Consider the following 13,745-nt stretch of genomic DNA (forward strand, 5'->3'; position numbering starts at 1 on the left):
CAGAAGGAGAGCAACCCACTTAAGAACCAGACCTCATTGTTACAAGCCCTTTCTTCATTTGCCCAGCAAAGTTCTGTCTCTCGCAGATTTCCAGAAGATCATTCATCTGTGCTTCAATCCCATGGAACAACCAGTCCTGAAGATCAACCCGTTGGGAAAACTCTGAATAGTCAGGCAATCCTCTTATGGGCCAGCCAGATGTGCTCCTGGGCTTCATCTCTTCAGCAGTCGCCCAGTTGGGACTTTGTTGTTCAGCACGATTTGGAGCAGTACCCTTTGGGTGCACTACAACAACCTTGTCCTCCTGGCAATAGGAACCCAACCTTTGCTTTAAGTCTGTACTACACAGGTTGGTAGTGTGGTTGAGCAGCCAGGCTTATCTGAAGAGGGGTCAAAGTGAGCAGTAGGGTAGTTGGAGAGATTCACAGTGACAAGTATTCAATTAAACTCTTGAGTGGTTTCTTGATTAAACAATTATTAATTTATTTAACAGTCAGTTTGAGTAAGACTTGTTCAGAAGGGGCAATATAACAGTAACACACAAATACACTTAGTCAGTTTCTCTAAATCAGCAAATACCCATTATGGGATGGCACACAGACACTTCCTACATTCTCAGGTGACAAATAGCTAGAACACTGGACATTAATATATCACTGGTATATTTAGAGCAATACTGGGTTTGGTGTCAAAGAAAAGGGATTATTAGACTAAACAAGAGATCACACAAATATTCTGAAGCAGGTAAGTACTTTTTGAACCCCCCCCCACCCCTCCCCCAAATGTAAAGCAAGTTAACCCTTTCCTGGAAGGATAGGTGCAAAACAATATCAGAAAAGTGTCATTCAGGGAGCCATGCCAGCTAATGTCAAGTTAGCAAAAGTCTAGGTGATATGAAGCACTTCTTGCAGGTAAGTAAAAGTCTTGCACAATGTTTTATAAGTCTTTGTAGAAAAGAAGAATCAACGTAGGGCCACAAGCTGTTAGGCTTGTGAGTATCAGAAGATGCAAGCAACTCTACAGAAGCAACCAAGACAAGTCTCAACTGAGAACAAGCAAAGCTACACAACAAGAGAAGTTTCGTTAGATGAAATGGTTCCAGCTGGCTTCTGTTCCTGAGCAGCTATGTAGATCCCATTGGTCCTGGGCCTCAGTCGTGGGGACAAGAGGGAGGACTTCTGGGGGACTCCTGCACTGCAATGGGACAGTCACCGACACCAACCGGCAATCTTCAAACAAGCGGCACTTCGGTGTTTCAGCTCCGAGTCTACCAAAAATAGCACCACCGCGGTTTCTGGCTGTCTAGATGGGCTTTCCTTGCATCTGGGGTCCAGCACTCTGTTGAGGTGGCTCAGGCTCGGTCAGTCCTGGTTCCTGGGAGTCCGGAGGATCTTCCTGGAGCGCTTGGCCAACTTAAAGGTGATGTACTCCTAATCTGGCATTCCTCTTCCTGGCATTTTGGTTCCTGCAGCAGCAAGGAAGTACAGCCAGCTCCGAGAGGATGTCCAGACAAGTTCACTTTGGAGTTCATTGGTCCCACCAACTCAAGGGGAGAAGTCGTCCTTGCAGGGCTTCTCTAGTCGGAGCAAATTCAGAGCTTTGGCACATCAGCAGGGCATCACCGGGAAAACTAACGGTCCAGGAGTTGCAGCAGGCGTCTCTTCCAAGATCTTCAGATTCCTTCGTCCAGTGGCTGACTGCCTTCCAAGCCAAACAGTCTCGAATTTTATGCAGTTTTCTCACATTCATTCCAGCCTAGCTGACAGTCAAACCGCAGGGTGGCTGTCCTTGCCGACAGCCAGCCGGCCAATCACCTTTTGGGTGCATTCCTGTAACCAAGGGGATTAAGCACAGGGAGTTTCGGGGACATCCCTCACTTCCTGCCCCTACATACTGGAGCCAGAGGCGGGCTTCACTCATGAATCCTGCCAAAGGCAAAACGAACAAATCGACCAAACGTGGTTTGGCGCGCAGAGTAAATCTCAAGAAGGATCTTTCCACAGAGAAATGGCGAAAAAAGAAGACTGGGTCCATTTTGACAAAAAAGGCACTCAAGGGAGCTTTACTGCAACTGCGAACGCAGCCCGGGGTAAAAACCCACAACGGTAGTAAAAAGTAAACCACTGCCACCAGCCATTAATTGTAGAAAGGGTAACACAAAATTGGTTCATGAGAAGCTAGACAAAGGGGATACCAAGTAACCCCTCCAGCACCCTATTTTAAGATAGTGTGTGCAGGGTATATAAAGAAATGTAAGTAAACTCAATTTCACTTTACTGCTCTTGGAAACAGTAGTTATCCAAGAGAAGTTATTTAAACCTTAGCAGAAATCCAAAGGACTTCTCTGTGACAATGCACTGAGGGTGCTGTGTGTCGCAATGTAAAAAGATGCCGCCTATGGAGTTTGTCAGACTCCAAAAACAAAAGCAACATAGTGTTCAAATCCAATAAAAATGCATTAGATAGTGGGAAAAAGGTCTCACTCTCTTCACGATAAAAATTAAAAGCCCCAAAGTCCAGCAAAAGAGCTGGGGGTCTCAAGGTAGAAGGGAATTAACACATTTCTGAGAATTCTCCCTAGCCCAGCTCTATCACTCCTTTTCTTATCGTGGCCCGTACTTCCTGCAGGAGCTGAGGGACGTGCGGCTCCTGCCGGGCCACCGGAAGTATCTACAGACACTTTTGCTGGAACTTTTGAGTGTGTCGGTGGGCGAGAGCGTCCAGCACCCATTGGTTGGTGGAGATCTTCTTACACTCGCTGATGAAGCGTGCCAGCGGCCTCCCACCGGGGTGCATGGTTGGGGGACCAACGTCCCAGCCGGTTTAGTCTTGCTTCGGGGCCTACATGCTGCCTTGGGGGAGAGGACACTGGCCACCTCCCCTGAAAGCCTTAGAACGATCTGTAGGCCTCCTGGGACGTGGACCGGGAGGGTTGACGGTACGATGAGGACCCTCCACCAAAACCTTGCAATGATCTGCCGGAATTCACGCTGGAGGCATGAAAGGAAGAGTGGTGTTGCTATAGAGTGCCCAGAGCACGGGCCGTCTGTGTCAGTCTTAAAGGCCTGCAATGATTTGACGACGGCACTCCCAAAGAGCTCGTCCCCACCTGGACCTCCTGGCGGAAGTTGGTGGCTTTCAGCCAGCCACGACGACTGAGACAGACATCGTTCCCCATCTGCAACGTCCAGGGCCACTGTGATGGCATAGTCAGATGCCACCACCGCCTAGACCCGCTTGTCGTCGGGTAGGAACTCTAGAATCGGGGCCATTTTATACCACAGTTCCCGGTCGTACCTGGCCAGGATTGCAAGTGCTTTGGCCGCCTTGACTGTTGATGCCGACGAGTAGATCACCTTTCTTCCCATGGCATTCAACTTCTTCCCCTCACTATCCGGAGGGACGGAGGACTAGGGGTTAGACGACTTCTTCCTCACTGCCGCAACACCACAGAGTCTGGGGAAGGCTGCGATCGTAGGCACTTGGGTGCAAACTCCGGCACCCAGTACGTTTTCTCCAGCCTATCCCTGCTGGCTGAGGCCATGGCCAGATTCCTCATCAAAGCTAGACCCTCATCCCAAACGTCGTCCAGAGAGGCACTGCCACAATGGTCTTCCTCTTGGCCTTGCACCGGTGGTAGAGGAAACCTTCCTTCTTAGTCTCTTCTGGCGTCAGTTGGAAGTGTTCAGACGCTCTGGCGACCATGGCATGGAAAGACACCCTCTTGTCTGGTGGAGAAGCCCTTGACTGCGGCGAACCGCCCGGCCTGGCGATGTCTGTAGTCGCTGTGGCTGTGTTCGTCCCTCGGGGAGGAAGGCACGCAGCGCTTGTCTGGAGGTTGATGCGGAGGCGTAGGGTGCCGCATCCTCTTTTTTGCCGGGGTTGGATCCGACGACACCGGGGCCAGAGCTGGGGCCATCTGCATCCTTTTCTGAAATTCCGACACCAGGGTGTGCAGGATCGAAAGGATGTCCAGCGATACATCCCTTGGAGGGGTCGGAGCGGTAGGCCTACTGGGCCCCGCGCCGTCATCGGCATTGTGGCCGTCGTTGTTTCTGCTGTTGTCCCCTACGTCCACCTGGATCGTGATCGTGTGTGTGGACACCTGGTCCTCCTCGTCCAAGGAAGAAATATCCGTACCCTGGAGTATGGTCTGTCCCAAGGCTTCCTCTCCCCCTCCCCTTTTTTTTGCAGCCCGAGGGGTTGGTTTCTGGCTTAGTGACAGCATCCTCTTCTCCGGTGTCTACTCCGCTGGCCGGCCGAGGCCTCCCTCCTGGGGGCTAGGGATACTCTGGCCTTTGAGAGGGCGGCAGCCACCAACTCAATCGTTGATGAAGACTTCACCTGGACCTTCTGAGGCAGGTTGGTCCCCTTTTCCTGTGCCATTATCTTCTCAGGCTTTTCCCGCAGTTTTGCCCAGTTAGCCGATTTCCTCTTCGAGGAGGCGCTGGAGCGATGGCTGGAGATGGAGGCAGATGGTGAAGGTGAACGTGAACGCACCCTGCCCATCGTGGGACCCGCTTGCGCGGCGACCCAGACGGAAACGGATTCGCAGTGCTTGGCCTTCTCTTGGGCCCCCACAGATCGAGCACCCGCAAAGCACTTAGAAGCCCGCTACTCGGACCGGCACTGGGCGATGCATGCCACATGGGGTAGAGGCCTTGGTGCTGAGCCATGTAACCATTCTACTGTGAGGATCCTTCATGGTTCGCTTGGAGAACCCGAGACAGATTTCACAATCTGCTTTCTTTTGATCCGGATGAAGACAGTAAAGGCAATGAGGTGTTTGACCTCTACAAACACGTTTCGCAGTCTGCAGCTGGAGCAGAGCTTGAAAAGGGAGCTTCCCTCTCTTCTTTTCCAACATGGTCCAAGTGCACAGTAGGCCCGATGGCCTTCTGGAATCCTCTGTGATTCTTGCCCTTGAGGGGTGCTGAAATTCACTGACAGAGAAAGAGCACACAGGCACTGTTGGAAAAAAATAGGACTTTTTTAAATCAAAAAGCAGGAAAACATTGAATAGCTCACAGAGCAAAACACAAGGACTCCCAGCACTTTAACGTGCAGTAAAAATCTGAAAATGGCTCCCAGAGGAGGGGCTTAGGGAGAGGACAGTTATTGGCTGGGGGCCGTATGACTCAGAGTGCAGCGATTGGTTTAGAGGAGAAATACAGTTTGAAAGTGAAACAGTTTTTTCTTTTACCGAGGATTCCTGGCCTGACAACGGAGAATATGCATGAGCATGTGAATCCATGCCAGACTCCATGCTGGAGAAGGAAAACCTACCCAACACACCAGAAAGCTGAACTTGGAATAAAGGCAAGCATACCAGTGTCCATGGATATGCGTTGTGTCTATACCTTCCATCAACACATTATTTATTAAAAACATTTACATTTGAGCCTCTGCGATTTAGGAGACGGTTTGGAAGTTGTTAGGGAGAATTCTCAGAAATGTAGAAATGTGCCAATTTCCTCCACCTTAGAGACCCCCAGCAACTTTGCTGGATTTTGAGGACTTGCTTTTTTTTTTTAACCTGGAGAAAGTGTGACCCTTTTTCCCCACTTTCATGTATTTTCATGTGATTTTCTACACTGTTTCTTTTGGTTACGGAGCCTGACAAACTCCATAGGCATCATCTTTTACAATTGTGTCACAAAGCACCTTCAGTGCAGTGACACAGGGAAGTCTTCCAAATTTCCCAAGGTTTAAATACCTTCTGTGGGATAAACTACTGTTTTCCCAGAGCAGTAAAGTGAAATTTACTTTACTTAGCATTGTAACTTTCTAGACCCAGCGCACCCACTATTTTACTATATAGTGCTGGAGGGGTTACTTAGTATCCCCTTTGTCTAGCTTCTTATGTAACATGCTTTATGTTACCCTTTCCTCACTGAATAGCTGGTGGCAGTGGTTTTCGTTTTGAACTAACGGGGTTTGCATTTACCGTGACCGTTCGCGGCTAAAGCAACCGCGGGAGCCATCTTTTTCAAAATAGCGCAGATCCATCTTTGATAAAATGGCCCCTGGTCTTCCTTTTTTGCTATGTCTTTGTGGAAAAATCGTTCTAGAGATTTTCTCTGCACGCCAAACCAGGTTTGGTCATTTTGTTCATTTCGTCTTTGGCAGGGTTTCCGAGTGAAACCAACCTCTGGCTCCAGAGTGTCTGGGGTAGGCAGGAAGTGAGGGAGGTGCCCAAAACGCCCTGTGCTTAGTCTCCTAGGAGACCCAAATGCACTCTGTGGTGAATGGCTGGCTAACTGTCCGGCAAGGACAGCAACCCTGCTGGGTGAGTGACAGCTAGGCTGGAATGAATGGGAGAGAACTGAATAAAAGGTGAGTCTTTTGGCTTGGAAGGCAGAGTCGACCACTGGACGAAGGAACCGAAGAAGAGCTTGAAGAGGACGCCTGCTGCAACTCCTGGACCGTTGATTATCCTGGTGAAGCCCTGCAGCAGCGCCAACTTGCAAAGTTTGCATCGACAGAGAAGCCCCTGCAAGGACGACTTCTCCCTTTGAGTTGGTGGGGCCAATCAACTCCAAAGCAACCTGGACATCCATCTCGGAGCTGGTCGAATTTCCACAGAGTTGCTGCTGGAAACCGTAGAGCCAGGGAGAGGAACACCAGATTGTGTGTGTTGCTTTTAAGCTGGCCAAGAGCTTTTGGAAGATCCTCCGGACTCCCAAGAAGCAGGACGGGCTAAGTCTGAGCCCCCGCAACAGAGTGTGGGACACCAGAAGAAAGGAAAGCCCACCTCAAAAGCCAGGAACTACACGTTGCTGCTATTTACGGTGGTCCATGGAGCTGAAACGCGAAACAGCCTCTGAAAATGAAGTTGCTGGTTGGCAGTTTTTGCCAGTCCCAGTGCATTGCAGGAGTCCCCCGAAGTCCTCCCTCTTGTCCCCACGACTGAGGCCCAGGAACAGCGAGATCTGCAGAGCTGCACAGGAACAGAAGTCATCAGCTGCATCTTTTCTTCTTTGCCAAGGTACTGTAAAACAAGTCTAAGAGAATGTACCTCTTACTGTGGAAGTGCTTGAAACTTCTAAAACTCAGAAGTCTAATCAGCTTGTGGCCCTACATTTGATTCTTCTTTTTATCAAAGACTCCTAAGAACTTGTGCAAAGACTTTTCCATTTACTTACCTGAAGTGCTGCATCCTATACAAAGACTTTTTCCCATTGACTTTGGCTTAGCCTATTGAATTGCATGACTCTTCTAAGAGGATCTTAAAGTATTTGCCCTGCTTACGATTATTGGTGATCTCTTGTGTTCTAATAACCATAGCCTTTTCCCAACTTTTAAGAGTGTTCTGAATACTAACACTAAGATATTAATGTCCCCAGCACCCTTGTTATTGAAGTTACCTGTGGGTGTAGGTTGTGTCTGTGGGCCATCCCAAAAGGGTCTTGTCTGATTCAGAAACTCAAAATGTACAGTATTAAAGTGTATTTGTGTGTTACTATTATATTGCTCCATGCTAAAGAAGGCTTTATAACTTACTGATGAATTAATAATTGTTTATGCAAGAAACCTTGAGTGTAAGAGTTTATTTGAATACCTGCAACTGTGAATCTTTGTGTAACTCCACTACTGCATGCATTTCCCCTCTTGAGATAATCCTGGCTGCTCAACACGCTACCAAAACGGTGTAGTACCAAATTTATACCAAAGGTTGGGTTGCCTATACCTGTAGTCATAGTTGTTTATAGTGTTCCCAGAGGGTACTGCATTCAAACTTTACTTAACAGAAGTGAAACTCCAAGGAAAAAGAAAAGGCATTCTAAATGAAGAAAAGACAAATTACAGCATGCAAAAGGCTGTCTACTTAACTGGTGCTGCAGATATCCTGCAGATCAACTTGCTTTCCACAAAAGGTTCTGCAAACGCAGCGCCACACAGTTTTAATCAGTATATGACCAAACAAACTTACCGCCTCTTGCCCTTGCATTCTCACTCTAAAGAGCTTCACCGGCCGGGATCCCAAATATCTGGTTCGAGTGTCGGACAAGTCTCCAGTAACAGGGTCCAAGACTGTTCGCAGCAATACACCATTCTAAATGCACATGAAAAAGTGGTTAGCTTCGGATTAAGAATATTAATGGTTAGAGGCAAGGGAAGATATAAAAACAGCGAGATACTCAACCTGACTTTCTCATTCACAGCAAGCAAAATACTACACATTCATCTACCAGAGAAATACTGCATATTTACACAATAGGAAAGTGTGTGAAGCCTGTATATGGTAATCTGATGCTCAAGTCCATATCTGAATATTTAGGTGTACAACGGTACATCAGTAAAACAAGAAATCCAAAGTTTACCTCGGGCAACAAACCAGAACTCATTGCTGAGACCTTTCTCCAGCCCCACAGTAGCCTAATTTCAAGACTTTATCAGGGGTGAGCCTCTTAAAATATTCTAGGCCTCAAGGAAAATTTGCGAGCAGAAAGCCAGGACCAATATTGTATGAGGTGCAAGCCTGACACCCATGACGCAAGAGGAGCAAGACCAAGACCCACGTGCAATACAAAGTGCTCTGTCTGGTTCCGAGGATTAGAGATGGGGTTACAATCAGGGTCGGCGACTGCCATTCAATATGCAATGCAGCTTACTTGGCGGGGGGGGATAGGGGAGGTGATCCCATGGTCTACATCACTGTTAGGAAGAGTTTCCTTTTTTGCAAATCTTACGCTCTCTGCCTTGAGCCACCTAGCACTACGGCTGGATTAACTGGGATGTGTTCATTGAAGGCAAGAGATTTTTCTCTCACCTACTGCATTTACTTGTGTTGTGGGACAATGGGACCCTTCTTGTAAGGAAATGATTTCCATTAGTTTTGGCTCCATGTTTGTCTACCTTATGTGGTGTGCTGCCAGGCACCCCTGTGATCCCCTTTGCAATGTCATTATGAAGTCTGCATTTTACTGTTTGCAGCACAAGCCATCTTCAATGGAGTGCTGTGGGGACACTGCGTCCCCTTCTCTTTATTCAAAGTAGAAATTTTGCTACTTTCCAGGCATCCTCTTGTTAGGGAGATTTATCATTGTGCTTCATCCACTCTCCTAGTGAGACCCCCCCCCTCCCCCCCAGCACTTGTTGCTGGACTTCTGGACCTTTTCCTTTCAATCCTGAATGAGTGGAGCCTTTTATCTCTCTTTCATTCTTGTGGGCTCTGTCTTTTGGAACTCTTTTCTTTGTGATCTACCTGTACTATGGAGTCTGTCTGCTCCATAGCACTTAAAGGCATCTGTGTTTTACTACTGCAGCACACAGCTCCAGTGTTGCTGGGGACCCTTAAGATCCTCATTTTAGATAAATGTATTTATCATCAAGTTATTACATGTTAGGAAGCATTTGATGCAGTACCCTTTGGGTGCACTACAACAACCGTGAAGTCCTGGCAATAGGAACCCAACCTTTGGTATAAGTCTGTACTACACAGGTTGGTAGTGTGGTTGAGCAGTCAGGCTTATCTCAAGAGGGGTCAATGTGAGCAGTAGGGGAGTTACACAAAGATTCACAGTGACAAGTATTCAAATAAACACTTGCACTCAAGCTTTCTTGATTAAACAAATGATTAATTTATTTAACAGTCAGTTTGAATAAGCCTTCTACAGAAGGGGCAATATAGCAGTAACACACAAATACACTCCAAAATACACACCGTTCGCAGCTGCAGTTAAGCACCCTTGGGTGCTATTTTTGTCAAAATGGCTGGTCTTTTTTAGCCATTTCTTGCTGAAAAGGTCCTTCTTGAGATTTACTCTGCGCGCCAAGCCAGGTTTGGTCCCTTTGTGCGTTTTGTCTTGGCGGGATCGACGAGTGAAGCCTGCCTCTGGCTCCATAGTGTCTGGCAGGGGCAGGAAGTGAGAGGTGCCCAAGACTCCCTGTGCCTAATCCCCTTGGTTACAGGGATGCACCCAAAGGTGATTGGCCAGCTGGCTGTCCGGCAAGGTCAGCCACACAGCTGTTTGACAGCTAGGCTGGAATGAATGGGAAAAACCTGCATAAAAGGTGAGGCTTTTTTGGCTTGGAAGGCAAAGTCGACCACTGGACGAAGGAATCCGAAGAAGAACTTGGAAGAGAAGTCTGCTGCAACTCCTGGGCTGTTGGTTTGTGCAGTGAAGCCCTGCTGCTGTGCCGAAGCTCCGAATTCACCTAGACTAGTGAAGCCCTGCAAGGACGCATTCTTCCCTTGAGTTGGTTGGATCAATCAACTCCAAAATGAACTTGTCTCCACATCCTCTCGGAGCTAGCTGTAATCCTTGCTGCTGCAGGAACAGAAGTGCCAGGGAGAGGAAAACCAGATTGGAATGCATCACTTTTTAAGTCGGACACAAGCTGCTGGAAGATCCTCCGGACTCCCAGGAAGCAGGACTGGCCAAGCCTGAGCCACCTCAACAGAGTGCTGGACACCAGATGCTAGGAAAGTCCAAAGTGGCAGCTGAGAAACGCTGTGGTGCTATTTGTGGAGACGTGTTGAAACTGCGAAGTGCCACTGAATTTGAAGATTGACGGTTGCTGTCACTGACCGTCCCATTACAGTGCAGGAGCCCCCAGAAGGCCTCCCTCTTGTCCCCACAACTGAGGCCCAGGAATAACAGGATCCGCAGAGCTGCACAGGAACAGAGGCCAGCTGGAACAATTTCTTCTAACCAAAAGGTACTATACCGTCTAAGAGAACTTACCTCTTGTTGTCTAGCCTTACTTGTTCCCATTTGAGACTTGTCTTGGTTGCTTCGTTGGAGTTGCTTGCATCTTCTACACCTCACACGCCTAACAGCTTGTGGCCCTACATTGATTGTTTTCTACAAAGACTTCTAAAACAATGTGAAAGAGTTTTTACTTACCTGCAAGAAGTGCTTCAGCTCACCTAGACTTTTTCCCAATTGACATTGGCTGGCCTGGCTCCCTGAATGACTCTTACCTCCGACACTGTGCTTTACCTTTCCTTCCAGGAAGGGGTTAACTTACTTTGCACTGAGGAGTTCAAAAGTACTTACCTGCTTCAGAATATTTGTGTGATCTCTTGTTTTATCCAAATAACCTTTTCTTTGACACCAATAACAGTATTGCTCGATGTACCAGTGATATAATAATGTACACAGTGTTCGAGCGATTTAAGTCACCTGGGGGTGTAGGAAGTGTGTGTGCCATCCCCAATGCTTATTTGCTGATTTAGAGAAACTAACAGTGTATTTTCGAGTGTATGTATGTGTTACTGTTATATTACCCCTTCTGAAGGCTTATTCAAACTGACTTAAATTAGTAATTGTTTAATCAAGAACCCTTGAATGTAATAGTTTAATTGGATACTTGTCACTGTGATTCTCTGTGTACAATCCCTACGGCTCACACTGACCGCTCTTGAGATAAGGCTGGCTGCTCAACCACACTACCAACCTGTGTAGTACAGACTTACACCAAAGGCTGGGTTCCTATTGCCAGGAGGTCAAGGTTTTTGTAGTGCACCCAAAAGGTACTCCATCAAATCTTGCCTAACAATAGAGAGTGTATCTAGCAATAGGATTGTGTAAAAGTATGTACAGAACTCCAGGTTGCTGCTTTACAAATGGACTCAAGAGGAACATTTGCAATGTATACTATGGTCGCCCCTGTGCCCAGAGTAGAGTGTGCTCTAGACGTGAAGGGCAGATCTCTCTTGGCAAGAGTGTAGCAGAGTGTGATGCAGTTTACAATCCACTTTCTAATAGCCGATTTAGAGACAGGGTCCCCTTCTCAACCAGCGGCCACTGAAACGGACAACAGGTTTGTTTTTCTTAGTGGTTTTGTCTTTTCCAGATAATAGATAACCACTCTCCTCACATCCAGTATGTGGAGGCTTCTTTCTACCACATTAGTGGGGTTCTGGAAAAATGTGGGTGGTTCTATTGACAGGTTTTCATGGAAGTTTGAAATACATGTAGGCGCAAATCGTGGGCGAGTGCGCAGAACCACCATATCTTTGTTAATCTTGACAAATGGGTCTTGAACTGAAAGAGCCTGCAATTCACTAACTCTCCTTATCGATCTGATAGCCACCAAGAAGGCGGTCTTGTAGGCGAGTGCTTTAAGGCTAGCCTTGTGCATTTGTTCAAAGGGAGGCCCGATTAGTCTGGCAAGTACAACGTTCAGGTCAGAGACAAATTTCCCAGACCATGTTATCCAAACACTGTTCCCCTTGGAGAGGTTCTGAGGCGTAATCTGGGCATTGGGCGTTCTCCAGAGTGGCGAATAAGTCAATCTCTGGGAAACCCCATTCTGCGAAGATGTAGAGTACAATGTCCTCCAGTAGCCTCCACTCGTGCTCTACGGGTAGGGGGAAGACTCTGCTGAGTAAGTATGCCAGAAAATTGAGTTCCCCTGGAACATGCTGTGAAAGGAGGAACAACTGACAGCACACTTCCATATGTTCCGGGACAGTTTGGACAGCTCTAGAGAGCGAGTACCTCCTTGTTTGTTTAAGTCGTACATGGCCGTAGTACTGTCCATGAGGACTAGAACCATTTTCCCCTGGAGGTGTGTCTGGAACGCATTCAGGGCCTTGCACACGGCTAGCAGTTCCAACAGGCTGATGTGATTGGATGCTACTGCTTGAGACCACACGCTGTGCGCCGTCTGTTGAAAGAGGTGAGCCACCCACCCCGTCAGGGATGCATCTGTGGTTAGAGTGGCTTCTACCGCGGGTTGGTGAAGCTCTTCCCTTACAGAAGGTTTTCCGCTGACCACCACTGCAGAGACTGAACGAGGGCTGCCGAGACAACCACTAGATCGTCCCACTGGCCGCTGGCCTGACACCACTGGCTCGAGAGCCACTCTTGCATGGGGCGCATGCGCAGATGAGTGTGAGGAACTAGGAAGACGCAGGAAGCCTTCATACCCAACAGTCACATGGCTTTGCGTACGGTCACCTGGTGACTGGTTACATAGAGAGGGATCTGGAACAGCATGTTTTGAACCCTCTCGTTGGAGGCAAAGATCACGCCGTCTTTGGTCCGGATTGATTGGAGTCTAGGTTGGATTTTTTCTCGTTGATAGTAAATCTCCTTTTCAACCTAGGATTCGCGGTCTTCTGTGTATTTGTTTGGCATGTTCTGTACAAATTCCATTATGAGCCAGTCGTCAAGGTAAGGATATACTGGGATGGGCCGCTGGCGCAGGTAAGCAGCTACTACTGCAAGTACCTTCGTGAATACCCGTGGTGCTGAGGCAATGCCAAAGGAGAGAACCTTGAACTGATAGTGGGTGTCCTCTATCATGAACCAGAGTAACTATGTGCGCTGGCAACATTGAAATATGAAAGTATGCATCTTTCATGTCCAATGTGGCCATATAATCCCCCTGCTGCAGCAGTGTGATTACCTCCTGCAGTGTCGTCATCCTGAACCTTTGAGTTTTGACATACTTGTTCGGCAGGTGCAGGTCTCGAACAGGGTGCATGGTGAGATCCTTTTTGGGTACACGGAAGTACACTGAATAAATACCCTTGTTTACCTGGAAAAGGGGGGGAACTTCTATGGCCCCCCCTTTTCCAGCAGGACCTGAACTTCTTCCAGCAGGATACGCAGGTGCTCTGGCGTCAGCTTCTCTGTGGGTGGTATCGAGGTGGTCAGAGCAATTAAGATACAGTACCCGTGGGCAACGGTCTTTACTATCCACTGGTCTGAAGTGATTCCCTCTCAGGTGTGGAAGAAAGACAAGCGACCCCTGACAGGGGAAGCGTGGGAGGGGACCTTAACCGC

General features: G+C 48.0%; 1 protein-coding gene across 3 annotated transcripts in view; it reads right to left on the reverse strand.

The window, feature by feature from the left end:
• SF3B3 (splicing factor 3b subunit 3) overlaps positions 1 to 13,745 on the reverse strand; it is a 702,426-nt gene that overhangs the window by 353,761 nt on the left and 334,920 nt on the right. For all 3 annotated transcript variants that reach the window (XM_069654935.1, XM_069654943.1, XM_069654952.1), the window contains exon 16: positions 7,934 to 8,056. In XM_069654935.1, coding sequence (XP_069511036.1) covers positions 7,934 to 8,056 — 123 coding nt within the window. The remainder of the gene's footprint in view (positions 1 to 7,933; positions 8,057 to 13,745) is intronic.

This window comes from Ambystoma mexicanum, chromosome 1p, assembly GCF_040938575.1.
Source record: "Ambystoma mexicanum isolate Mex_15411 chromosome 1p, UKY_AmexF1_1, whole genome shotgun sequence".
Classification (NCBI taxonomy): Eukaryota; Metazoa; Chordata; class Amphibia; order Caudata; family Ambystomatidae; genus Ambystoma; species Ambystoma mexicanum.